Here is a 24,925-nt window from a genome sequence, read left to right as displayed (position 1 = left end):
ATAACTGCGTTGCCTCCCTTGCAGTTGTGTTTAATCTCATCTGTCATTTCTCCATCAATTTCTTCTGACTGCCCTTGGGGTCAGTAGTAGATGCCAATCTTCGGTTCCATTCCATTTGTTCCTGTAATTTTGACCCATAGAGACTCTGACTTATTCTTTGTGTTCTCTCCAGTAGACTCAATTCCCTCTTTGACATATAGGGCAATGCCCCCACCTTTTTGTCCCATTCTGTTCCTGCGGTAGAGCTTGTATCCCGGTAGCATAGTGTCCCAGACGTTTTCCTCATTCCACCATGTTTCTGTGATGCCGATGTCAAGGTTATCTTTTTGTGCCATAGCTTCTATTTCACCCATCTTATTCTTTAGGCTCCTTGCGTTCATGTAAGGTCATGTAAGGTTCATGTGAGTCTTCCCCACTATCTTTCCACACAGTATCCTCTGGGTATACCAGTTCCCGAATTATCGACTCTTGGTTGACTGTCGGCTTCCCCCTTCTTCCTAGTTTAAAAACTTCTCAATTTCTGTCTTGATTTTGCTTGCAAGTAGCCTCATTCTGTCTCCTAATATATTTAGCCAAAGGCTCTATCAAAATTGCGAACAGCAATGGAGAAAGGGGACAGCCTTGTTGGGTCCCATGCGCAATTGTGAAAAAGTCAGTATAGGCATTGTTAATCCTAAGACAAGGACAAGGGAATGGATAGAATGCTTTTACTCAACTCACAAAAAGGGCCACCCATACTCATTCATTCCATTACTGTCCACAAAAAATCCCAGTTAACTATCAAAAGCCTTCTCGACATCAATCACCAGAAGTGCAACTTTATCTGGCCTCCAACCAGATTCCCATGTCAAATGCAGCATGCACCTAATATCGCACACTTGCCGCCTCTGTATAAAAACAGATTGATCGATATGTTTTAAATTTGGTAGCACTTGACCTGAACTCTCTGTACACGGCTAATTTTCCCCTTCTTTTGCAAAAGTTCCATGCAGATTTGGACCGCTGGGAGCATCTGCAGATTTCTTGGCTGGAAAGGGTGCATATGATAAAAATGATGGTCCTTCCCTAGTTTTTATATCTACTTGCGACTTTACCAGTTTTCCTTCCCAAATCTTTCTTTGTCTCGCTGCATAGGAGAATTTTTTCTTATATTTGGAGGAAGCGACCCCCCCGGGTTAGAAGATTTATGCTCTTTCAATCTCAGAAAAAGGGCGGGCTGGCGGTGCCGAATTATTACTACTATTACATGGCTGATCAATTGGCAACAGGAATCCCATAAGTCCTGGGTACAAATGGAGGCCTGGTTTTTGGGGGATGTTTCCCTGAGACATGTGCTGTGGCTAGCACTGAGAAAGCTTCGTTCTATGATCCCACGGGTTAATCCCTTGATAGGAGTGCTCTTTCGCATTTGGGTTTCCTTCTGGGAGAAATTATTTCCGGGAAGGACCTATTTTGGCCAAACATCAGTAGTAACATAGAAGATGACGGCAGAAAAGGGACACGACCCAACAAGTCTGCCCACTCTAATGACCCACCCCCTAAATTCTTCCCTGAAGTGATCCCACATGCTTATCCCATTTTCTCTTAAAGTCCAGCGTGCTGCTGGCCTGAATTACCTGCAGTGGAAGACTATTCCAATGATCAACCACCCTTTCGGTGAAGAAGTACTTCCTGGTGTCACTATGAAATCTCCTACCCCTGAGTTTCAACGGATGTCCTCTTGTTGCCGTAGGTTCTTTAAGAAAAAAAGATATCCTCTTCTACCTCAATACGGCCCGTGACATATTTGAACGTCTCAATCATGTCTCCCCTCTCTCTACGCTCCTCGAGTGAGTATAGTTGCAACTTACCCAGCCTTTCCTCATACAGGAGATCCTTGAGTCCTGAGACCATCCTGGTGGCCATTCGCTGAACCGACTCCATTCTCTGAACATCTTTTTGATAATGCGGTCTCCAGAATTGTACACAATATTCCAGATGAGGTCTCACCATGGATTTGTACAATGGCATTATAACTTCGGTCTTCCGGCTGACAAAGCTTCTTCGGATACAACCCATCATTTGTCTAGCCTTGGATGATGCTTTCTCCACTTGATTGGCAGACTTCATGTCTTCGCTAATGATTACTCCCAAGTCCCGTTCTGCTGTAGTTCTTGCTGTAGTGTCCGAGGGTTTTGTCCCGGGTCATACCGACAATAGATATAAAGTACGGGAGGTGGGGGGCCTGGGTACATTGGGACAGTTCTTGGTTGATGGTAACTTAATCTCTGCATCCCACCTGCAGTGAGAATATGGCCTTACGGCGTCAGAGGTCTTTCAATATAATCAGGTGGTGGATTTTCTTTGCAGAAAAGCCTTACCAGATCTGCTTCAAGATACCACGGCCTGGGATAGAGCTTGAGAGGCCTCTAGTGGGAGGGGATGTAGTTCCAGACTTTATCAATTGTTGGTGCACCATGACCCCCCCCCCCCCCACCGGAACACTATTTTCAGCATTGGAAGACTTTGTTGCAGTGCACATTTACCAAGGGACAATGGAAATCCATGTTGCATGCTTTACTGTGAGTTTCCATTGCTACAAACATAGTGGAAAACGGTTATAAAGTCTTCTATCAGTGGTATTATACCCCGGAGCGACTCCACAAGATTAATTCCAACTTGCCAGATATTTGTTGGTGTAACGGTGGAGCTCAAGGGATGCTTGCTCATATTTGGTGGATGTTCCCCAAGGTGGGTCCTTACTGTGATATGGTATTTTCCATTTTATCTGATATTTGTGGGGTTTTAATTGTTAAAGAGGTGGGATGTGCGTTATTAAATTTGACTCCAATTGGAGTGCCTGCTAGGTTCTCTCCTATCATTGCCTCCTTGATGACTGCAGTGCCTGGTTTTATCCGCAGCATTGCGTCAGGAGCATATTCCTTCCAAGGATCAAGTGGTTCAAAAAATAGATTATGTCTACCATATGACCAAGTTAACTACTATGAAGCACCATAGATTGGGAAGGTTTCAGAAATGGTGGAAACCATATGTTGTTTGGTGTGAACAAAGGGGAATCTCTGTCTAGCTGTGTTATGATTTTGTGCTATTTCCATGGGAGGGGAGGTTGGGGAGGGTTGTAGAACAATTGTTGATGTGTTTTTGGGCATTGTATCTAAGAGTCATGATGCAACTGTTTTTGCTGCACTTGTTTTTCTCTGTTTCTTTTTTTCACTAAAATAAAAATAAAACATTAAAAAAAATTTGGTAGCACTTTGGTCAAGATGGCATTGAGAGCGGACGCCTGAGTGGGCTGTGCTGCTTGACTTGCCTGTCCTGACGACTGTGGTTACTCTTTCTTGGCTACAATATGGGAAAGAGAAAAGGAACCTCTTGCCCTAACCCTCCAGTGACTGGAACCCCCCCAGCGGCTGGTCCAGACAACGATTATGGGTGCTTTCGCCCACTCGGGTGAAGATACCCGACCTACCTCGGGGGAGAACCCAGACTTCGCGGGTAATCTTAGTGCATCATTGAGCCTGGAGCAGAAACCGGTTCCTCCCCAACCCGGAAGTGATTTGGCACAGGGAGCAGCTGGAATCTTGGTGCACCAAGAGGGAAGTTTGGACTTCAGTCTAGGAGGGACGCCTCCACTGGACTCTAAGGAGAAAGGTGCAGACGAAATTAGTCAGCATTCTCCCTGCACCATAGAAGAAGAGGTGAGAGGTGCTTCGGGAGGGAATTCTATCAATTTGGGGGAGTTAAACCCCCCCAGAGAAAATCGATATGGAAGCATTGTGGCAGGCCATATCAGTCATGGACTCCAATCTTAAACTGAATCTTACAATCTTCAAAACAGACTATGGAACTGTCTTTTCTAAGGTGGAACAACAGGTGATACTACTATCTAACTTAAACGAAAAGTTGGAGAAACAAGAAGTCAAGTTAAATGAGATGAAAACAGTACAATTGGAAATGGTTAAAGAGAGATCTAATCTAATCTTCGGTTTATATACCAGGTCATCTCCCAATGGAGCTCGACTCGGTTCACATATAATTAAGACTAGAGTACATAGAAGAGGAACATAAGAGAAGTAAGAGCTATAGTATTATCATTTCGTTGATATTGTAGTTAAGCCGTTTAAATATTGTGAGAACAACAGAGTTTTCAGGGCTTTACGAAATAGTTGTAGCTGGCCTATCAGTCTAATAGAGTCAGGAAGTCCATTCCAGATCTCTACCAACTTGAAGGCAAAAGATTGACTAAGCTTCCCAGCAGACTTGATTCCCTTAAAAGAAGGGAAAGATAGTTTATATTGCTGTGTATTCCTCAGTTGACAAGATCTAAAGGTATTCCAACATAAGGGGACTAAAGAGTCAAATATTCCATAGAGAAGCTTGAAGATTATACATGCACATTTAAACTGGATTCTAAAACGGACTGGGAGCCAGTGAAGCTTTCTCAACAGAGGAGACATATGATCATACTTGCATTTCCCAAAAATAAGCTTAGCTGCTATATTTTGTATTAACTGAAGTCGTTTCAGACTGCCTTGCTTAATGCCCAGATAAACTGAGTTATAGTAATCTAACTGGGCAAGCACAGTGGATTGTACCAACACTGAAAAATATTCTTGATGGAATAATGATCTAACTTTCCTCCACATATGCAGACTAAAAAAATACTTTTTTGTCAAAGAATTTATCTATTCATGAAATGTAAGTGATGAGTCCAGGATGATACCCAGGACTCTGGAAGAAAAGTCTATATGTAGTGAAATGCCTGTTTTCAGTATAACAGAGGAAGGGATTTTTTCTACTCTTGGCCCAGCCCAAAGCAATTTGGTTTTAGCAGCATTCAATTTAATTTGGATGGACAATGCCTACATTTGAAGTTTAGACATGCAGCAAGATGGAGAACTTTGAGAATCAATTGAGAAAAAATAACTTGAGATTTTTGAATTTTCCAAAATGTCCTATTATATCACCAGTTGAGATGGCAAGGAAATATTTCCATGAGATTGTGGCCATTCCATTAGAAAATCTGCCTCTATTTGTGAGAGCGTACTATTTGAATATCAAGAGATCTCAAGGGGAATCTACTCCTATTGAAATGCCAGTAGATAAAGTGGTGGACATGAATTTGACTACCGGTACATATTGGGAAAGTTCCCTTGAATTTGTAATGGATAGAACTACCATGTTCAGGTTTCAGGTTTATTTAAAATTTGATAGTACAGTATTGCTTATAATACTTCTAAGCGATATACAATTTTAAAATAGGGATACAATGTTACAAGTTAAGAACATATACCAAAACAAATAAGGACCAACATGATACAAAAGGGTCAGGGGTAGAATTACAATAATTATAGGAAAGAAACAAACATGGTAAGCACAAATTGGGTTAACAGGGGAAATGTCTGGAGCCTCCTGTGATTCTTGTTTCTTTACGAGGAAACATTATACATTTAAAGATTTAATTTTGAAAGGCGTCTCTATATAAGAAGGACTTAGAAAGTAATAAGGAATATTACATTACATTACATTACATTAGTGATTTCTATTCCGCTTGTGTCTTGCGGTTCTAAGCGGATTACAAGTTAGAGGACTGGACATTTCCAGTAGCATTGCAGTACATGTAATCAAGAGTGTGTCCAGTTACAATTGTTAGTCTGGACTTTTCCAGGAGAAATTGATAGCAGGTAGTAGATAGTGATAGGTTGTTTAGACGAATAGAGATAATACTGTTCGGATTCAGGGTGTTGCTGGTGGTGGTGATGGAGGTGGTCGTGAGAACATTTTCTAATACTTTTGTGAGGTTATGATGATGGGAAGTGTTTTTTGAAGAGATGAGTTTTGATTTCTTTTCGGAATACTTTAATGTCTGTAGATTTGGTCAGTAGATTGGTGATGGTAGTATCGATCTTTGCTGCCTGTGTCGCTAAAAGGCTGTCGTATAGTTTCTTTCGTTTGTATTTCCGTCCTATTAATGACCAGTTTTTGGGCTCTAATGTTCGCATTTTTCCTGACATTGCTCAGAAAACTCAGACAAAGGAAAGAATTCTTGGCCTCGAGGCCAAGAGTCATTGCTCTGGGAGCTACATTTCTTGTGAAATTTCCTGCAAAATGTTTTCTATCTTATCAAAGTAAGAATTTTCTTTTCTTTGAGCTCAAACAGCTTATAGAATTTATTGGGTCAAAAGAAGGGCTGGTAACCATGATTAATGATGTATGACCTTCCACTGCGTGCACATACCGGCTATAGGATGGGTTATCTAGTGCCGTTACTCTAATATATCTTTAATTAATAATAGGTGGAAATTATTTCTTTTCTTGATCTCCAATGTTGTGGGCTAAATAGGAGTTAAATTTTTCTTATGTTTTACTACTTTGATTTTGTTAGATCTTTATCAAGTTGTAAATTTAATGCTTGGTTGTAAAAGTGAAAATCTTATAAATAAAAATTTATTTATTTATTTATTTAAATTCGGTAGCACTTTACCCAACCAGAGGGCAAGAATCTTAGCATTAATATTTAGAAGGGAAATCAGTCAATAAGACCGGCAGTTTTGTGAATCCCTACCTGGTTTCAGCAGCACTGAAATACCTGCTTCACTCATCGAAGCTGGTAGGGAGCCACCCTCCTTCACCCCATTAGCCATTCTAACATATAAAGGTCCCAACAGTTCTCTAAAGTGTTTATAGAATTTGATAGTATATCCATCGAGACCTATCAAATTTTCATCTTCTCTCCCATTCCCATCTCATTCCTTCCTCAGCCCTCCATTCCCTTTCATCTTCAATGTACCTCCATTACCATATTTCTACCCTCTTATCCATTTTTTTGCCACCCTCTCGAGGCATCTCTCCATCACTCCATTCTGCACTTGGATCCAACATCTCCCTTTCACCTCCTGTGTATCTCTCTCTCCCTCTCACCTGCCCCCATGTCCAACACCTCTCTCTTCCTTGTGCCCTACATCAAATCTCTCTATTCCCCTCCATGCTCCATCTCTCCCTTCCTCCCCTCCATTATTTGCAATTTCATCCTCTCCCCTCACCATGCATGTCTCTTTCTCCTCCCCCTGCGCCACCATCTTTCCTTCCTCTCACCCTCCCCTCTCCCTGTACTATCAACTTTCCTTCCTGAAGTTCCTTTCACCCCTTCCCTCCCCCTGTGCCACCAGCTTTCTTTCCTATTACCTCTTCTCTCCTCCTATGCCACCAGCTTTCCTTCCTCTCACCACTGTACTCCAAGGTTTGCTTCTTCGGATCACGGTATTAGCAGTGACTCTCACATCCTGCCTGCTGTAGAAAGACTTGTGTGTCAGCGGCACCATGTGGGAATTGCTGCTGATACTGTGATGCGGCAAGATTTGATGTTGACATGGCCCAGCACGGCAAGATTCTGCACGGGAAAAGGGAATTCCATTCCTCCCTCCCATCCCCTGCGCAGCACTTCCCAATCGACCCCTGCAATCAAAAATGTCCTGAGGCTGGGTGCAGCACTGAAAAGCTTCTTGACCATCTGATAAAAAAACTCAAAAAATAAAAGAAATAAACCCGAGCAGAACAGATGGGCTCCTACCACCTTACGGGTAGAGAGAATAACTAAGGAGTATTGGACAGCTCAGGGAGAAGGGAGGCAGAGCGGAAAAAATGCAAATGTGCTTGAGTACCTGAATGTAAACCACTTAGGCTATAAGTGGTATATAAATAATTAAAGAAAGAAAAAAAATGAAAAAATACATACCCCGTGGGTGAAGGTGCATAAACCTAGTTGTTCAAGACCGACGTTCCTATTGAACTAGAAACATTTTTATGGTATCGCCCATCTCCAGAAGACAGACATAAAAAACTATAGGTTCTATACACAGTAGCAAAATTTTCTGAGTGCTACATTTGCCCTATCTTATTATTCTAGCATAGTAAATGACTGTACTTTTCATCATACTGACAAATTATATAGAAAGGTAAAGCGCTCCATGATTTTACCTCCTCCTTGCATCATTTTGTAGATTTTACTTTCTATATGAAGCTGGGGATGTTTTGTTTTTACACATTCTAATTTGATGGCAATTTCCTCTCCTGCAGCAATGTCAGTTCCTAGAGAAAAAAAATGAAATAAGATATGTAACTTAGTTGTAGGGACATAGAATACAGGTAATTCCATGCTGGTCCAGTATAAAGGAGGGTCCCCACTCGACATCTTCCGCAGGTACAAAAAAGTGGCCCCTAACTCTGGACCTAGTTGAGATCATTCCCCAAAACTTTGGATATGGAGGTCCCAACATTTCCCCTTAAAAAAATGTCATCAATTTCTGAGATGGTTGAGTGGGGAGCTATGGAATGACTCATTAAATTTTATTCACCACTGAATTCTGTACAGAGGAATCTTTTGCACAGATGTGCATCAATGCAACTTACTCTGATGCTCCACAACTGTAAACCAGGGGAAGGCGAACTCTCACTCCAGGGGTGAGCTAACTATTGGGACAATAGGGCAGCACCTGAGGGCCCACTCTCCCCTAACTTCCATCTGGTTTTAATCAATTTTGATAGGTGGTTAGGGGCCAAAGACCCTTAGTGCCTTGGGGGTGGAAGGGGGGAGCAGATCCACCCCTGCTCACACCACTATCAAAAGAGCCAGCTCTGTGGGTGCTTGAATACACACACACACACTACTGAACAAACTGCTTCACTGTGACCATGGAGAGGTAATCTCTGTTGGGGTTTAGCACCACCACTCATTTTAAAAGATGGCTCCTATGATCACTACCATCAGTTAGTTAATTCCAAACACCAGATAAAGGCCAAATGGCACATTCTTTATCTCCTCCTCTCCCTAAAAGATCCTATGTGCCTGTCCCACACTTTCTTGAATTCAGACAGTCTCCATCTCCACCACCTCTAATAGGAGACTGTTCCACGCATTTACCACCCTTTCTGTAAAAAAGTATTTCCTTAGATTACTCCTGAGCCTATCACCTCTAAACTTCATCCCATGCCCTCTCATTCCAGAGCTTTCTTTCAAATGAAAGAGACTCAACTCATGCGTATTTACATCACTTAAGTATTTAAACACCTCTATCAGAAAAGTATTACAATCAACACAGGGCCAGAACATTGATATTTGTACTGAATTGTGGTAATAAAGATTAAGAAGGTACCCTTATGCTGTGTGTGAGAGTGCTTATTCTATGATGACATCCAGGCATTCTGATTCTTAAATCCACACTGACACACATAAGTGTAATCACGTGTCTAGTCAATGACAGGCAAAAATGGACACAGCTAAGCACAGCATGCAAAGCACTTTTACAGTATTCTAAGTTGTGCACATCAGTTGGGAATACCCCCAGCTCTCTCACATGTTCTGCTAACATGTAGACCCTTGCATTTAAGCACCTAATGCAATATACATAATCATTCGCTTGCAACAGGCTACTTAATTATAGAATTGCCTTTCACATGCATCACAATCACCAGTGTGACAGCCCACCACCGTTGGGGTACACCATACCACTAGCTGAGCAGCCCCCTTCTGGCTGCACTTGCATTCTGAATAAGGATGATCTCCTCCTCCACATGCATCAAAAGACATGTATAAGTTTTGAACAAGTCTTTATTCACTCAAAAAAAACCTAACTTTAGCAATATAGCAAACACTACAATTATTTCCCAGCAATAACAGGGTATTTGTTTCCCTTCCAAAGAGGAATCAGTATTTCTACTGCCTGGGCTGCCCCTATTTCAGATGCTGCCTTTTCCCATATCTTCCACATCACAGTAATTACTCACTTGTCCCTTAGTTGGGGAACTCTGAACTCTGTCTCTGATGTCATAGCTGCTATTTCCACTCCCCTCTCTGGCTGGGGAGCTTTGGATTTGAACTTTCTACAAAGATGCTAAAGCTGTTTAAGAATATATAAAGCTTACAAACACTGCTCTAAATTCTCTCGTAGTGATTTTGGTTGCTTAGGACTGTTATTTACTGCTTCCTGAATATGACAGTGTTCACAAACTCTGGATCCGATGCAGAAAGCTGTCCCAGCCTACAGTACACCCTTAAGGAGCAGTTTACTGGATTGTTAATAGCCACTGCATGATAAAAAGGATTTCTAGGCTAGGTTTACTCATATTCACGCAAATCCAACAGACTCTGAAAGCCTGTCGCGTCTATCTCTACAATAACTCATAATAGAAACATAGAAATATGACGGCAGATAAAAACCAAATGGCCCATCTAGTCTGACCATCCGCAGTAACCATTATCTCTTTCTCTCTCTGAGAGATCCCACGTGCCTATCCCAGGCCCTCTTGAATTCAGACAGTCTCTGTCTCCACCACCTCTTCTGGAAGACTATTCCATGCATCTACCACCCTTTCTGCAAAAAAAAGTATTTTCTTAGATTACTCCAGAGCCTATCACCTCTTAACTTCAACCTATGGCCTCTCATTGCAGTTTCCTTTCAAATGAAAGAGACTCAACTCATGCGCATTTACATTACATAGGCATTTAAACGTCTCTATCATATCTCCCCTCTCCCACCTTTCCTCCAGAATATACATATTGAGATCTTTAAGTCTGTCCCCATACACTTTATGATGAAGACCACACACCATTTTAGTAGCCTTCCTCTAGACCGACTCCATCTTTTTCATATCTTTTTGAAGATGCGGCCTCCAGAATTGTACACAATAGTCTAAATAATTGCTGCTTGGCGAAGTTTTCTGAAGCCAGCCAAAGCTGACAAACTGATATTTCTAAATAAGAACTGGCAAATGTAATTTATTTAATCTATGTTTCTAACTAATTTTAAAGCTATGTTATAGTTTGGATGTACCTATTTTTGACATGATATTGCCTTGGTTAAATAAAATGTTTAAACTTAAAAAGCTGTGTCATTAACAGTGAATCAAATAAAAAAATTGATTCAACAGGGTGAATCGAATCAAAATATTTTTCTCTGAATCAGACAGCACTAGCCAGAAGCCTACCACTGATCTGAGATTGGCATATAGCCTCCACTTTCAGCCTTGGCCCCAATTATCACCCTGCCCCCACCTCCTGATAGAAACATGATGGCAGATAAAGGCCAAATGGCTCATCCAGTCTGCCCATCTACAGCATCTGCTATCTCCTTCTCTCCCTAAGAGATCCCATGCTTATTGAATCAGACACAGTCTTTGTCTTCACCACTTCCAATGGGAGACTTTTGCCTTTTCTGTAAAAAAAGTATTTCCTTAGATTATTCGCCTCTTAACCTCATTCTATGCCCTCTGGAGTTTTCCTTCATTTGAAAAAAAAACTCACCTCCTGTATACTAATATCTATTAGCTTTTTCTCTCTCCCCTAACACAACCACCAGCCATCCTCAACCCCTTTATCCCACCCAGGACCAATTTCCCTCCTCCCAATTTAAAAAACTACTGCCCTGGTATCTAATGGCACCTCCCACACCAGACCTGACAATTAAAAATAAATGTTCCTGGTGTAAAGTGAGGAACCCCTACCTAGACCCTATTCTAGAAAAATCCCCTACCCCAGTGCATCCAAAGCCTTACTGGGTCAGCCCAATGGTCCCATCAAGCCCAGTAGCCCATTCTCAAGGTGGCCAGCCAAGTCACTAGTACCTGGTCAAAACCCAAAGAGTAACAACATTCCATGCTACCATCCAGGGCAAGCATTATTGCTTCCTGTTACCCAGGTTTTGCCCCCGTCTCTTTGGCTTTTGGGTTTCCGTTAAAGTGGCCTCACAGCCTTCGTTCAAGTGCAAGGCGGGTTTTTCTTCCCAGCCCCTGCTGGGCCTCGGCCGCCTCCACCCACCCAGATAGATGTCACCGAAGGAGCCGCTGCCAATCTTCCGACCCAGCCGGTAGCGGTTCCCGACTCTGAGCTCCATGGCCCGGCCCGGCTCCGCTCACCAAACGGCTGCCGCCGAAAGAACGCGCGAGCGACGCGTTCACTGTACTTCACTATCCATAGGAGCGACGAGGGGCACCCGGCGCCACGACCCGGAAGCACTTCCCTCGGGTTCTGATGTCACTTCCCCTCCCTCGCAGACGGGCAGGATGCGTTGGGTGCCTGCGCTTAAGCTGGGTAGCCTGCGCTCGTGCTCTGCGGCCGTCCGCTCTCTGTGTTCCACGCCGCTTCCCGGGGCCAGGTTCCGTTGTTTCCCGCTGGAGCAGCGCGGCTTGCTGCGACTGCAGGGTCCCGAGGCGGGGCCCTTCCTGCAGGGGCTCATCACCAATGACGCGCAGTACCTGCGCCCCGAGGGCCGGCGCGCGCTCTACGCGCACCTACTCAACCTGCAGGGCAGGACGCTCTATGACGTCATCCTGTACAGGTGAGGGCGGTGCCTTGGAACGCTTTGAGGCGCCAGACTACGATGTCATTCTTGCGCGCGGAGAGATTCTGGGCCGGAGTCGGCGTCTGGGCCAATCCGGCCCTAGGATCCTGTGGGTTGGGCAGGGGCGGGGCGGGGCGGGCCCGCCTCATTTGGACGAGTGCGAGTAAGCCCTAGGGAGGGGTTCCGGTAGGAGGAGTTGGGCACGCTCCTGCCGCGATCGTTGAGGGGGGGGAGGGGAGACTGGCTGCCTTAGCCCAGCTGCTATACTAATCGCAGGCTCCACAGGATGTTTGGAAAGTCTGTGTTAATTTTGCAAGTGATGTCAGGGAAAGGATAAAATGTATAGCCTTGTCAGATCAGGAGAATGTAATGCGTTTTCTTCTTCCTTGAACACAAAAGTACTTTTAATTTTATATTTACTTTGCATTTATTAAATAAACTCAAAAATTCTGCTCTTGAAGCCTTCAGTGTTTTGTGCCCAACTTTACAAGCTATCAGGACAGGGAATATCTCTCTGCATAAGAGAGGAATTTTCATCCTGTATCCAGGTAAATAGCAGCCTCCCTGGATAGTATGAACCTTGATATCTTCATGGTTCATATTGCAAGATTGGCCTAAATTGGGGATGCAGAAATAAAAGACTGCTCGGAACACCACATCCCCTGGGCCAGTCCGACCTGTAGTGGGCTGGTTCTGTCTCCCCCCACTGAGTCTTAGTAGTGTCAGCTCAAAGGCTGGTTCATGGGGGCCAGACCTTGGGGTCCCTAAGTAAAGAACTTGGGTGTAATTGTATCTGATGATCTAAAGCTCTTCAGACAGGTAGAAAAAGCTTTGGTAAAAGCCATAAGGGTGCTTGGGTGCCTAGGGAGAGGAATGACCAGCAGAAAAAATGGAGGTGACAGTGCTTCTTTGTAAGTCTTTGGTGAGACCTTGTTTAGAACACAAACACTTTGAGAAGGTGTAGTAGCAACTGTCTATTGGCTTGCACCATGAGTTTGCTCTCCCATTGTTTCCTTCTTTACAAGCTGCTGTTTTGTCTTTCCTTTCAGGCTGCACACACGACTGGAAGAAGAACCAGACATTCTGTTGGAGTGTGATGTGTCTGCATTGGAACCACTCCAGAAGCACTTGAAGGTGTACAAGATTCGGAAGAAGGTGACCATTGCCCCTTGCCTACATCTGTCATTGTGGGCAGTTCTTCCATTGGAGCAGCCTGAGGATGCAGCCTGTTCCTTCACTTCCTGTCCTGATGGTGCTCTGATCTTAACCCCTGATCCAAGAGCAGTGGTTATGGGTTGGAGGATGGTGACTGACAAAAACAAAAACCCACTGGAGGTTGTGGAATATAGTCAACTAGGATATGATAAGGACTATCACAGACACAGGTACCATCAAGGTAAAACATCTTCTACAGAAGGGAATCACTCAAGAATCCTCATTGCTAGGTTGCTAAATATGAGTGGCTCATGGAAGAGGTGGCCTTGGGTTGACAGAGAAAACAGCTGCCACTGTATCCTTAGGTTACCCTCCTCCTCTTACATGTTTGTGTGACTGTCATATTAGAACATTCCTCTTTGTTTTGAGCCCTCTGGTAAGAAGTGACTTTATGAAAACAGAATCTGGTTTGAAATAGTGTTAGGGAACTGTAAAGATCATCCTTGCTTTTGCACTGGAAGGATCCCCAATAGCATCCTTCCCATGCCTCCTCTTTCCACCTGACAGCCACCCTCAAAGGGAAGAGGTGTCAACACACAGTACCATTTTGCATGTTCATTGCTTGTTGCTCTCCGGCTCCCGGATTGCATTAAATGGTCTTTTTTTCCTCTCTGTTACTGCACAGTGAAATGCAACCCATATTCTCCTTCAACATCAGAAAGCTATTAGGAGGTCTTTTTTTTATTTATAAGATTTTTACATTATTATCAAGCATCACATCTAGTACAGAAAGTATGATCAAGAAACCATAAAATTAGATTTACTTCAAGAAAAAAAAAAAGGAAAAAAGAAAACACTTCTCATCTTAATCACACACTAGCCCTCTATTTAGATCCAAGATTAACGAAAAGAGTAATTAAATTTGAGGAATAACTTTACAAAGAAATTTCACTTAATCTGTGCTGACGCAGAGCTAATTTTCACTTGGATACAGGTGGTATTTCAGACTGTGGCCGGGCCAGGCCCCAAATAGGTGGGAAACCCCGGCTCGGATCACAGATAAGATTTTTAGGAGCGCCTTTTATATAGTTAGTCAAAGGAAAAACCCGGAGACTGGACTTCTAGCAAAACTTCCTCGGGTTTATTAACGTGCAAAACAAAACATCACTGCATGCACATTTGTCACAGGGCACAGTCATTGCATTCACAGTATATTACACAAGTCCAGGGCACGCTGGATGTGCCTCTGCCTGGGACTGTCAATCTTCCTCAATGCATTGAAATCAGAAAACAAAAAAAAATCTGAAAAATGCTTCTGCAGTTTCTTCACTGCCTCCGTAGCGTCTCCTCTCAGGCCTCAGACTTTTCCCAACCCAAGCTGGTTTACTAATTCACAGCTGAGCACAACAGGTGTCGGCAAGCTTTCCACTATACTTTGTAGAAGAAAAAAAAACCGTTTTTGGCTTTTATTCTTTTTCCTCTTTCTCTCCTAGTCCCTCCCTCTGGGAAATGCTCAGTGAGGAAGGCTCTGGAGAATACATGTTTGAAGAAGACATGGACATTGGGACCCTAACCCTAACCTGAACCCAGGTTGTGCGGGCAAGCCTCCCTTATGCTAAAGATCTTCTCGCCCACCCAAACATGCCCCTAACATCCTGAACTTTATTTCAAAGGACTACTGGGAGAAATGAGGTTCTAGGAAATACTTTTCTCTTTCTTAATTGGACATGGCTGCCATGCCTTTTGCAGGGAGCTTTCCTCCTGCTCAGGTCCCAATGTCCATGTCTTCTTCAAACATGTATTCTCCAGAGCCTTCCTCACTGAGCATTTCCCAGGCTGGCTCCAGGGGATTAGGGCTCTCTATGAAGTCCTGCACTTCTGCTGGTTCTTCCCATCCCCCTCTCTGAATGCTGGCTAGCCCTCTCCAATCGTTTTCCCCTTCAGGTACACCTTCCAGCCCCTCACCCAAAAATGTGTTAGGAAAGTGATTGTACTTCCCTGGAGGTAATCTCTCTCCCTTGATGGGCTGGCGTCCTGGGAACTTTCTTGGTTGGCTGGTGGAAGAAGGGAGATAGCAGCTATCTTGGTGTGCTGCTGGGCTCCTACAATCAGGAACAGGTGAGCCTCCTCCTCCTCCCTGATTACTCTGCCTTCTGCCTATTTGAGGTTTGCATGGTTGCCAGGCTCGGTGACCAGCTCCACCCCCTTCTACCTGGATTTCTCTAACCTGGGGAAAGGAGTAATAGGGACTGGCTTGTGGTTTCAGTGCCCTCCCTTCCAGAATTTTGGGCTGACTCCACCCCTGCTTTTCCCCCAGGTTCTTTGATTGTGCTACCCTGCTGCTTTTACCAGGAGAAACAGGCTTTATTTTAGAGCTTACAGCCTTAAGGGCAGTATTTCTGACTGGACCCACCGTCTTTTTACCTGTGACAGGAGCTTCCCTGTCACAAGACTCAAGACGCTTCAGAGAGAGAAAAGCAATCAAGTGAGCCGATTCTGCAAACACATATTTAAAGGAGCGGTATCTAATGATACATTTACATGGATATCTAAGAAAGAAAAAAGCTCCAATCTGAGTCGCACCTGGTTTCAACATTAGGAATTCCCTTCTTCTCTTCTGAGTCTCCTTCGAGACATCAGGGAATATCTGAATATGGAAACTCAGGAAGTCCTTAGACCTATTTTTAAAGAAAAGTTTAAGGATCCAGTCTTTGTCTGGAGCCAAAGCTACAGTCAGTAAGAGAGTGGCTGGAATAGCCAATTCTCTATCCGATTATTCCAATAACGTAGAAACATCCAAGGGTGCTTCCTGCGATTTTCCTTCATCTTCTTTCTTTTGAGGATCCTGATTTCTTGTAGGCAAATAATATACCCTTGTAAGAGGTGGTAAAGAATCCTCAGGTATTGTTAATATCTCCAGAAAGTAGCGCTTTATCATTTCTCATGGAGAAATTGATGAAATTTTTGGAAAATTAATTAGGCGCAAGTTATTAACCCGAGTTTTATTTTCCCAAGATCTTCCAATTTTTTTTCATAATTAAATTATCTTTAACAAATAAATCTTGATTTGATTTCCTCTTGTATGTCGGACTTCAACAATACAATATTTTACTTTAAGATATTAATTTCTTCTTTCTGGTTTTTTAATTCTTGATCCAAATATTTTATTTGCGGATTTAGGGAATTTCCTAAATTAATGACTAAGTCCCAAAGAGAATCTAAAGTGACTTCAGAGGGCTTAACAGGAGGAGTAAAAGTTGCTTGTATCATTAATGGTTGTTGTTCAGTCAATTGATTTACCTCACTGGGGTCCTGGGATTTTTCAGCCAATGTTGTCCCAATTGCTGGTTCTTTCCAGAGGAGAATATCACTCTGGGCTGTTCCTTGTAGCAAGCCCTCCAACAGACTGGCCTCTCGGGGAGAGAACACTTCCTCTTCGGATGTGCTCTCTCCTCACAGTGAGCTGGCTCCCAGCGATAGTGGTTGAAGAGGAGGCGTCCTTACGTCGGGGCTCAGCGTGACATTGAGCCCTTAGGGAGACCCCGCGGCACTACTCTCTGCCGGGGCTCCCAGCGTGCGAATCCCCGACAAATCCTGCTCGCTCAAGAGGCGCCGAAAGATGTCATCCACAGCAGGCAACGGGGCTACCGACCGTCGGGAGGCTCCACCGACACTTCTGCCCCTTCTTTTCGGCAGTTAGGAGGTCTTTTAAAAATGAAGAGAACTAGTAAGGGGGTTAAGGGGAAGCCTGTATAAGGTTAGGAAGTCAAGGAGACTGGAGCCCATAACGAGTCAAGGGCTCTAGTCACTGTGGCTTACTGGTAGGGTTAGGTATGACAAAGGAGGTTTGGACTTGGGTTGTTGGTGTAATCAATGTTTCTTAGTGTAAAATTTTTGCTAGAATATCTTGTATTGAGTTTTGTTAACTTTTTCATGGTTGTTAATAAAAAAGACTTCTTAAAAAAGTTAAGAAAAAAGCAAATCTGTAAATAGAAAAAAAAAATTAAATCACTTCCTATCTAGTTTTATGAGCAAAGACATCATGAGTGTGAGCAATATCACAGGATTCCGTAAAAAGTAATTGGTTACAATATTTGAAACATATATATTAAACATATTAAAATATATGGGAAACCACATACAAATGTGGCCAAGGTTTTGTTTTATAAATCTGCATCAAAGCAAATATAAACTGATTTAATGCTAAATATAATTTAGCTAATCCCATGAGGACCAAGTGGGCTTCGTTCGTGGTCGCCAATCCGTCTGTAACATCCATAAGGTCCTTTTTACACTGTCACGTTGTCAATATCATCATATTCCTGCTTTGTTCGTCAGTTTGGACGCCTCCAAGGCCTTCAATAGCGTCCACTGGTCTTTTTTGTTTCGAACACTTGAGTATGTTGGGCTGGGAGACTTCTATCTGAAGGCCGTTAGCTCTCTTTACTCTAACCCGCGTGCCTCTTTATTGGTTAATGGGACGCGCACAGATTCCTTTCCTATTCTTCGGGGTACGCGTCAAGGTTGTCCTCTCTCACCCCTGCTATTTATTATTTCTCTGGAACCTCTGCTTTGCACTCTTCGTGGGTTTGATGCTGTACACAGTCTTAGTGTTGCTGGGATTACATTGAAGACTTTGGCCTTTGCTGATTATATGTTTTTGATTCTTACTAGGCCAGAGGACTCTCTCTCAACGGCATTGGACCTTATTTCAGAATTTGGGTTTCACTCCGGTCTTTCTCTCAACTTAGATAAGTCCATTGCTTTACCCTCCGCTCTGCATGGAGGGGTACATATCCTCTTCGATGGGCGGACTCAAACTTAAAATATTTGGGGGTACTTATTCCGTTTGATTTATCGTTTGTATTCTCTTAATGTGGAACTGTTGTTTCAAGCCCTTCAGAATAAATTGCACCTTTGGAGGGGTTTACCGTTTTCTCTTCTCGGCCAGGTTCATTTATATAACATGCTTATTGTCCCGTGTTGGCTGTATGTTTTTCAGGTGCTCCCTCTTTATTTGACTTCATGGGATGAGTGTCACCTGGAACGTATGGTTCAACAGTTCCTATGGTTGGGTAAGAGGGCCCGACTTCCTTACAAACGGGCAGTGGCTCCGTGGTACAAGGGCGGCCTAGGTTTGCTGAATATCTGCTATCTGACTATTAGTTGCGGTATGCGCTATATTAATGACTTTTTTCGGGGTTCCACTGCTTTCACTAATACCTCTTTAGAATTTTCTTGTTTCTGGACTACACATTTTAGTGCATACCTTCATTCTGTCCCCTCTGCTTCTCAGTCTCTCACTAGTAAGGTAAAAGGCATGGCACTGGGTATGTAAGTTTCATTCTATTAACCCTACTATCACTTCTTTTATGCCTATTCATTTCAATAATAACTTTCTTCCTGGGGTTGATGGAGTGAGTTTTGCTAGATGGGAAAACAAGGGGCATTCATTATGTGTTTCAATTGGTGGATGACGATGGGAGAATTAAGTCCTTTAATCAGTTGCGGACTGATTTTGATATTCCGTCTACTGATACTTTTGCCTATATGCAAATTCAACATTATATTAATTCCCTACCCTCTAACTCATGGCCCCCTGTCAAGAGTTGTTATCTACGGCCTTTACTTTTGGCTCTCAACTCTCTGTTCCTCTTAAGTTTCACCATCATCATTTGAAGGATGAGTCCCCCTTGTTCGATCACTAGCTTATGGTATGCCTGGACACGTAACCTTGGGGTGGACTTATCTGTGATTTTGCAAGCTGTTCACAGGTTGTCTACTTATCATAAATACACTGTTTTTTGGGGAACAACATTATAAATTGGTCCTTCAATTGTACATCTCCCCTAAAAGGGCTCACCTTTCTGGATTTAGGGAGTCAGCTGCCTGTCCACGATGCCAGATGTCCGAGGCAGATTTGGGACATATGTTTTGGACTTGCCCCAGCATTCGCTCCTTTTGGGATGCTATTTTTTTCTTTGTGGAGCGCATTTGGAATATAACTATATGCCACTCTCCCTTGGTATTATTTGGAGCTGTCCCCCACTATTCCCCCCCGTAAACAGGGGGCTGCAGCTTTCCTCAAATGGACAATTCTTCTTGCATTGAAATGCATCCTGCTTAAATGGCTTGATCATGAGGCACCGGACTACTCTCTTTGGCGGTGCCAGATGATTACTCTTCTGCTATGGGAACGACGAGATGTTTCCGACTTCTCCACTCTCCCAGGGTGCTCTTTTCAGTGCACTTGGGAACCCTTTTGGAACACTATGATGTCTTTGGGGCGTAGCCGTTTGCTTAATTGTTGATGCTTTTTTCTACTGTCATATTTATTTTATGTATACTGTTCTCTTTTCGGTGGTACTACTCTGTACATTCAGGGTGTTTATTTGGAAGGAAGACCGGGGAAGGGGGGAGGGGGGGTCTAGTTTGGGGGGTTGAATAACTGTAAGTTAGAGATTTTTTATATACCTTGAGCTTGTTTTGCTGTTATCTGTGCACTGTTGTGTGATTCCTTTTTGAGTTCAATAAAATATATTTGAACAATAATTTAGCTAATCTCAAAATACATTCTGTTGTCCATTTTAAAAAGTTCAATAAGCTGCCATTACTTTGAGCAAGACAAGCTGAAAACCTCTGCTCTTTTCTGATTTTGCAGTATTTGGGTGGTAGTGGTGGTAACTTCAGAAAAGATCCCACCTCATTTTAAAGGTCTGTGAGCATAGCATGAGGGGAAATCACTGGTTGGGAAGCACAGTTCCATCCCTTCTGACATACTTGTTTTTCTCATTATTGCAGGAATCCCTGAAGGGGTGAAAGACCTTCCTCCAGGCATCGCATTGCCCTTGGAATCCAACTTGGCTTACATGAATGGCATCTGCTTTAGCAAAGGCTGTTATCTGGGTCAGGAGCTAACAGCCAGGACTCACCATACCGGAGTCATCCGCAAGCGCTTGGTGCCAGTTCGGTTCTCATCTGTGGTGCCCATCTCTGAGGGAGCAGAGGTGTTAACCCAGGCAGGAAAATCAGCTGGCAGATACAGGGCAGGGCAGGAGGATATTGGCTTAGCCTTGCTTCGACTGGTTTACGTAAAGGAAGAGCTGCACCTGAAAATAGCTGGGAATGCTCAAATAAACTTAAGTGCTTCCATACCAGAATGGTGGCCAAAAGCTAGCAATAATTGAATGATCAGTTAAATCTTGTGAAATTATTTTGTTTAGTACATTTGAAAAGTGAGCCTGTCTGTTTCTCTGCTTTTGCGTATGCCACAGCTGGCATCTGCTTGAGTCTTGGCTTGTTGTGGGATAGAGCTGTGTACAAGATTCTCTAAGGGAAAAGTTTAATGCTGGAGAACCAATGCTGTCCCTCAGCTAGTCAACTGACAATTATTACGGTATATTACTACAAATAATTATTATTACATTGCATTACATGTGATCTCTTTCAGTGAGTGCAGAGTTTGGCATAACATCATGAATGATAATACAATCACAAAATGTTATAACAATTCTAAAACTACCTCCCTGGCCTACAAGACATAATCTTAAGAATGATGTTAATGTGAATACATGGCGGGAGTTTGCATTTAAGTTTTGGTTTTCATGTGTATCAGAGTGTAGCTAATCCAGCACTATTGCAATCTATGAGGTCACATACTATATTGTTTGGACACTGGGTGCTTTGATAGAATATAATAAATAGAAATAACACAAAATAAAATAAGATGATACTTTTTTAAAGGACTAGCTTTCAAAGACCAGACACTTCTTCCTCAGGTCAGGTCAGCAGGAGTAAAAAATGACTATCGGAACACATGAATGAAAGATAAAAGCATTCCAGTGGTAGTTTCAAGGGGAAAGGTAGGGGACGGGAGTGAGAAACAGAGAGATGGATGGATGATCAAACTGAAAAAGCAGTATAAGGTGACAGGAAAGCTAGATCTTTGTTCAGTCCTTTCTTATGGTGCCCCAAGTATTTCATCATCTTCACTTCAAAGGTCTTCACATTCCTACATTGTTTTAAAATTTCCTAGTACTATTCTGACCATATGATCATTAATGGGAATAAGACAGTATCTTATATTAATTTTAGGCCCCCAAAATGCACTAGGTCGTATTTTCGGGGTATGTACATGATCATCTCTCCCTGCCTCTCCTTCAGCTCAATTCTTCCTCTTTCCTTTCTCTCCCCCACATGTGCAGCATCTTTCTTCCCCTCCCTCCCATCCCTTGTGCAGAAGGACCCTTGCCCAGCTTCCCTTCCCTCCCTCCCATCCCTTGTGCAGCAGAACCCTTGAGCGAGCACTGCCCCCCCCCAAGCATTCGCCTCCGCCGCACAGCCAAACCCCCATCCTTCTCATCCGAACCCCGCCAATCATGAGCAAGACCTACATACTTCCCTAAGCAGCGTCGGGCATCAGTAACGTGGCAGAGTGAATTCACGGGCAGACAAGGCCGAAGCAGCCTGTTTAGAGTGCTGCCGGCCCAACACTGCTTAGGGAGGTACCATATGTAGGGCTCGCTCGCGGTTAGCGGAGTTTGGATGGGAGGGAGGGAAGGATGGGGGTTCAGCTGCACAGCAGGGGCGGGTGCTGGAGGGGTGCTTGCTCAAGGGATCTGCTGCACAAGGGATGGGAGGGAGGAAAGGGAAACTGCCGGCGAATCCCAGGACTAGGGCTTATTTTTGGGGTAGGGCTTATATTAAGCCCTACCCCGAAAATCCTGCTAGGGCTTATTTTCGGGGAAACACGATACTATAGTAGCTGCCTCTTCTAGGCCAGTAGGTTGCACTAGGCTGCCTATTGGCTTATGTGAAGTGGATAGGAGTCCACATTGCAAAACTCAAAACAGCCTTAAAATACTTGGCACTGACTGGTTTATTTGTTGGCAGTCTCAGCAAAGGGTGGAAGACTGAATAGATTTGGGAGATGGGTTATGGGGCCCTAGTAGAAAAACTAAAGGTTAGGTTAGGTTGGGGTTTTTTCCTCCTAGTGCTAGGGCTATATAGTACAACAATATAGTGCATAGAAACTCAGAAAATAAATAAGGCATCTCTCCGGACACAGGTACAAGGGCATGATCTAGCAAAGCCCCAGCATCAGAGACACAGATACAAGGCTCAGAGTGAGTTACCTCCAGCTCACAAAGGAAGATGCATTTCAGAGCACCAGATTCAATAGGGCCATTATTGCAGACCTCTGTGAGCTGCTGAATAACATGCTCAAGGTCCTTACCCTGAAGAGCCATGCCTTGCCAGCAGCTGTCCTTTCTGGCTACTGGCAGTTTCCAGCACATTGTTGAGGTAACTACAGGCATCATACAGTCTGCTACCTGTCACTGCATTGACTGCAGGTTCTACTCAGGCACTTGCATGACTATTAAGGGCATTTTGAGGTGTATGTGTAGCCCCTTGTGTAGGGGCTCCTTGGGGCTGGGTTTATTCTACTGAAAATTTATAGAACCGATGAGGGAAGTGGGCTGTTATTGCTCCTGGAGTCCTGTGTTTTGCTGGCCTATTATGTACTCTTATTGATGGTTATTGTGTTCTTTGTTCATTGCTGCCTATGTTTGCTTTTTCATCTTTGTATCATGCTCGTTTCTCTTGTTGCCTCGTTAATAAAAATGATATAAAAAAAAGACATTTTGAAAACACTAAGTTGTCCAAAAAATGGCATGAATTGGCACTTGGACATTTTTCTCACCAAAACGTCCAAGTGCCGGTTTTCAAAGCTGACTTTCTGGATAGCTCGCTAGACTTCCTAGCCACTGTGCTTCTAAAGATCTCCTGAGGAGGGCTTTCACCACAGCAGCAGGCAATAAAAACCTTAACATGACTTCATAAAAGGGTCCTTAATGAGAAAGTAAAACATAAAAACAAATGAATGAATAAACTTCCAGAAATGCTATTGAAAGCCTAAAATACAGTTTTGTAAATGATGTTTTAATGCTTGAAGTGTAGTTTTATAACCAAAGCAACTCCACTACTGCTGAAGAAAAACAATTATGCTCGCTGGCTATGTTCAGCCACATGACAAGCCTTATTTGAAGAAAGCAAATGTTCTTAATGATGTAAGGGCAACTGTGTTAAAGAGTTATCTTAACGCACTGAAGGATAAATGGTGAGAGAGAGAAAGGTGGACTTGCTTCGGGCAGGCCCATGCTTGGGCTGAAAACACAGACTGTGTCGGGTTCTCTATTTTAAGCCCATTAAAGACTTCCTTGAAAACTCCATTTCTCAGTGTCTAATTTGCGCATCTGGGTTGTAGGTTGTTTTTTTTGGGGGGGACTTGTTCTCATTTTTCTTGTTTTGTAATGTATCACACAGCTCATATCACTGTTTTGACTTTCATTTTTCAAATATGAACAAACTTAGCAAGTCTGATATTTATTATCATGGTTAGGTTCATGAAGGCAGCCATGTTTTCTGAAAAATAGCTACTAATATACAGAAAGATAATCAACTAACTAGGCACTGAAATGTAGGTTTATATATGTCCATCTCAATGTAGCTAGTTATGGGACTTTGGGTGAGCTTCCATCCTGAGCAGACACTAAACTGTTCAAAGTTGTTAAAATGCATACGGACTGTGAAAAACTGCAGGAAGACCTTAGGAAATTGGAAGACTGGGTGTCCAAATGGCAGATGAAATTCAATGTGGACAAATGCAAAGTGATGCACATTGGGAAGTATAATCCAGACCATAATTATCGGATGCTAGGGACCACCTTGGGGGTCAGTGCTCAACAAAAGGATCTGGGTGTTATCGTAGACAATATGCTGAAGCCTTCCACCTAATGTGCGGCAGCGGCCAAGAAAGCAATCAGGATGCTAGGAATTATTAGAAAAGGAATGGTTAACAAAACTAAGAATGTTATAACGCCTCTTTATCGCTCAATGGTGCAACCTCACCTTGAGTATTGTGTTCTGTAGTCTCCTTATCTCAAAAAAGATATAGCGGCACTAGAAAAAATTCAAAGAAGAGCTACCAAGATGATAAAGGAGATGGAAATCCTCTCGTATGAGGAAAGACTAAAAAGGTTAGGGCTCTTCAGCTTGGAAAAGAGATGGCTAAGGCGAGATATGATTGAAGTCTACAAAATCCTGAGTGGCGTAGAATGGGTACAAATGGATCGATTTTTTACTGCATTAAGATTTCCAAAGACTAGGGGACACTCAATGAAGTTACAGAGTAGTACTTTTAAAACCAATAGGAATAAATATTTTTTCACTCAGAGAATAGTTAAGCTCTGGAACGCGTTGCCAGAGGATATGGTAAGAGCAGTTAATGTAGCTGGTTTTAAAAAAGGTTTGGACAAATTCCTGGAGGAAAAGTCCATTGTCTGCTGTTGAAATAGACATGGGAAGGTAGCATGGAATGCTGCTACTGTTTGTTTTTTTGTCAAGTACTTCTGACTTGGATTGGCCTCCACAAT

The 24,925-nt window shown here is 43.1% G+C and overlaps 2 protein-coding genes across 16 annotated transcripts in view; one reads left to right on the top strand and one right to left on the bottom strand.

The window, feature by feature from the left end:
• CSNK1D (casein kinase 1 delta) overlaps positions 1-12,389 on the bottom strand; it is a 126,980-nt gene extending 114,591 nt beyond the window's left edge. For 5 of the 9 annotated variants that reach the window (XR_004540873.1, XM_033960913.1, XM_033960915.1 and 2 more), the window contains exons 1-2: positions 11,813-11,950; positions 7,978-8,088 (exon numbers count right to left, since the gene is read on the bottom strand). Coding sequence is in view for 7 of the 9 variants with exons in the window: in XM_033960913.1 (XP_033816804.1) it covers positions 7,978-8,088; positions 11,813-11,888 (187 nt within the window). In the remaining 2 variants the exon portion in view is untranslated. Of the gene's footprint in view, positions 1-3,469; positions 3,640-7,977; positions 8,089-11,619; positions 11,744-11,812; positions 12,037-12,285 lie in introns of those variants that run through there. The other 4 variants (XM_033960920.1, XM_033960918.1, XM_033960916.1 and 1 more) reach the window with 4 other exon arrangements.
• IBA57 (iron-sulfur cluster assembly factor IBA57) lies at positions 11,874-21,691 on the top strand. Of its 7 annotated transcripts, none has more exons than XM_033960921.1 (3): positions 11,874-12,332; positions 13,385-13,731; positions 20,292-21,691. In XM_033960921.1, the coding sequence occupies exons 1-3, from the start codon at positions 11,887-11,889 to the stop codon at positions 20,675-20,677; spliced, it is 1,179 nt and encodes a 392-aa protein (XP_033816812.1). In that variant the 5' UTR covers positions 11,874-11,886; the 3' UTR covers positions 20,678-21,691. The 7 variants fall into 7 exon arrangements, with proteins under 7 accessions (XP_033816812.1, XP_033816814.1, XP_033816815.1 ...); XM_033960923.1 differs by lacking the exon at positions 11,874-12,332 and adding an exon at positions 12,534-12,632; XM_033960924.1 differs by lacking the exon at positions 11,874-12,332 and adding an exon at positions 12,534-12,701.
• The last annotated feature ends 3,234 nt before the right edge of the window (positions 21,692-24,925 follow it).

Source organism: Geotrypetes seraphini, chromosome 10, assembly GCF_902459505.1.
Source record: "Geotrypetes seraphini chromosome 10, aGeoSer1.1, whole genome shotgun sequence".
Lineage (NCBI taxonomy): Eukaryota > Metazoa > Chordata > Amphibia > Gymnophiona > Dermophiidae > Geotrypetes > Geotrypetes seraphini.
Note: the sequence above shows the minus strand (reverse complement) of the source record. Positions and strands in the feature narration are given on the sequence as shown.

Bases quoted from the DNA above. Each gene is read 5' to 3' on its own strand.
- IBA57 (XM_033960921.1), top strand. From the start codon at position 11,887: ATGGCCCGGCCCGGCTCCGCTCACCAAACGGCTGCCGCCGAAAGAACG. The intron at 12,333-13,384 runs GTGAGGGCGGTG...CTTTCCTTTCAG, and splicing joins TATGACGTCATCCTGTACAG to GCTGCACACACGACTGGAAG. The intron at 13,732-20,291 runs GTAAAACATCTT...TCATTATTGCAG, and splicing joins CAGACACAGGTACCATCAAG to GAATCCCTGAAGGGGTGAAA.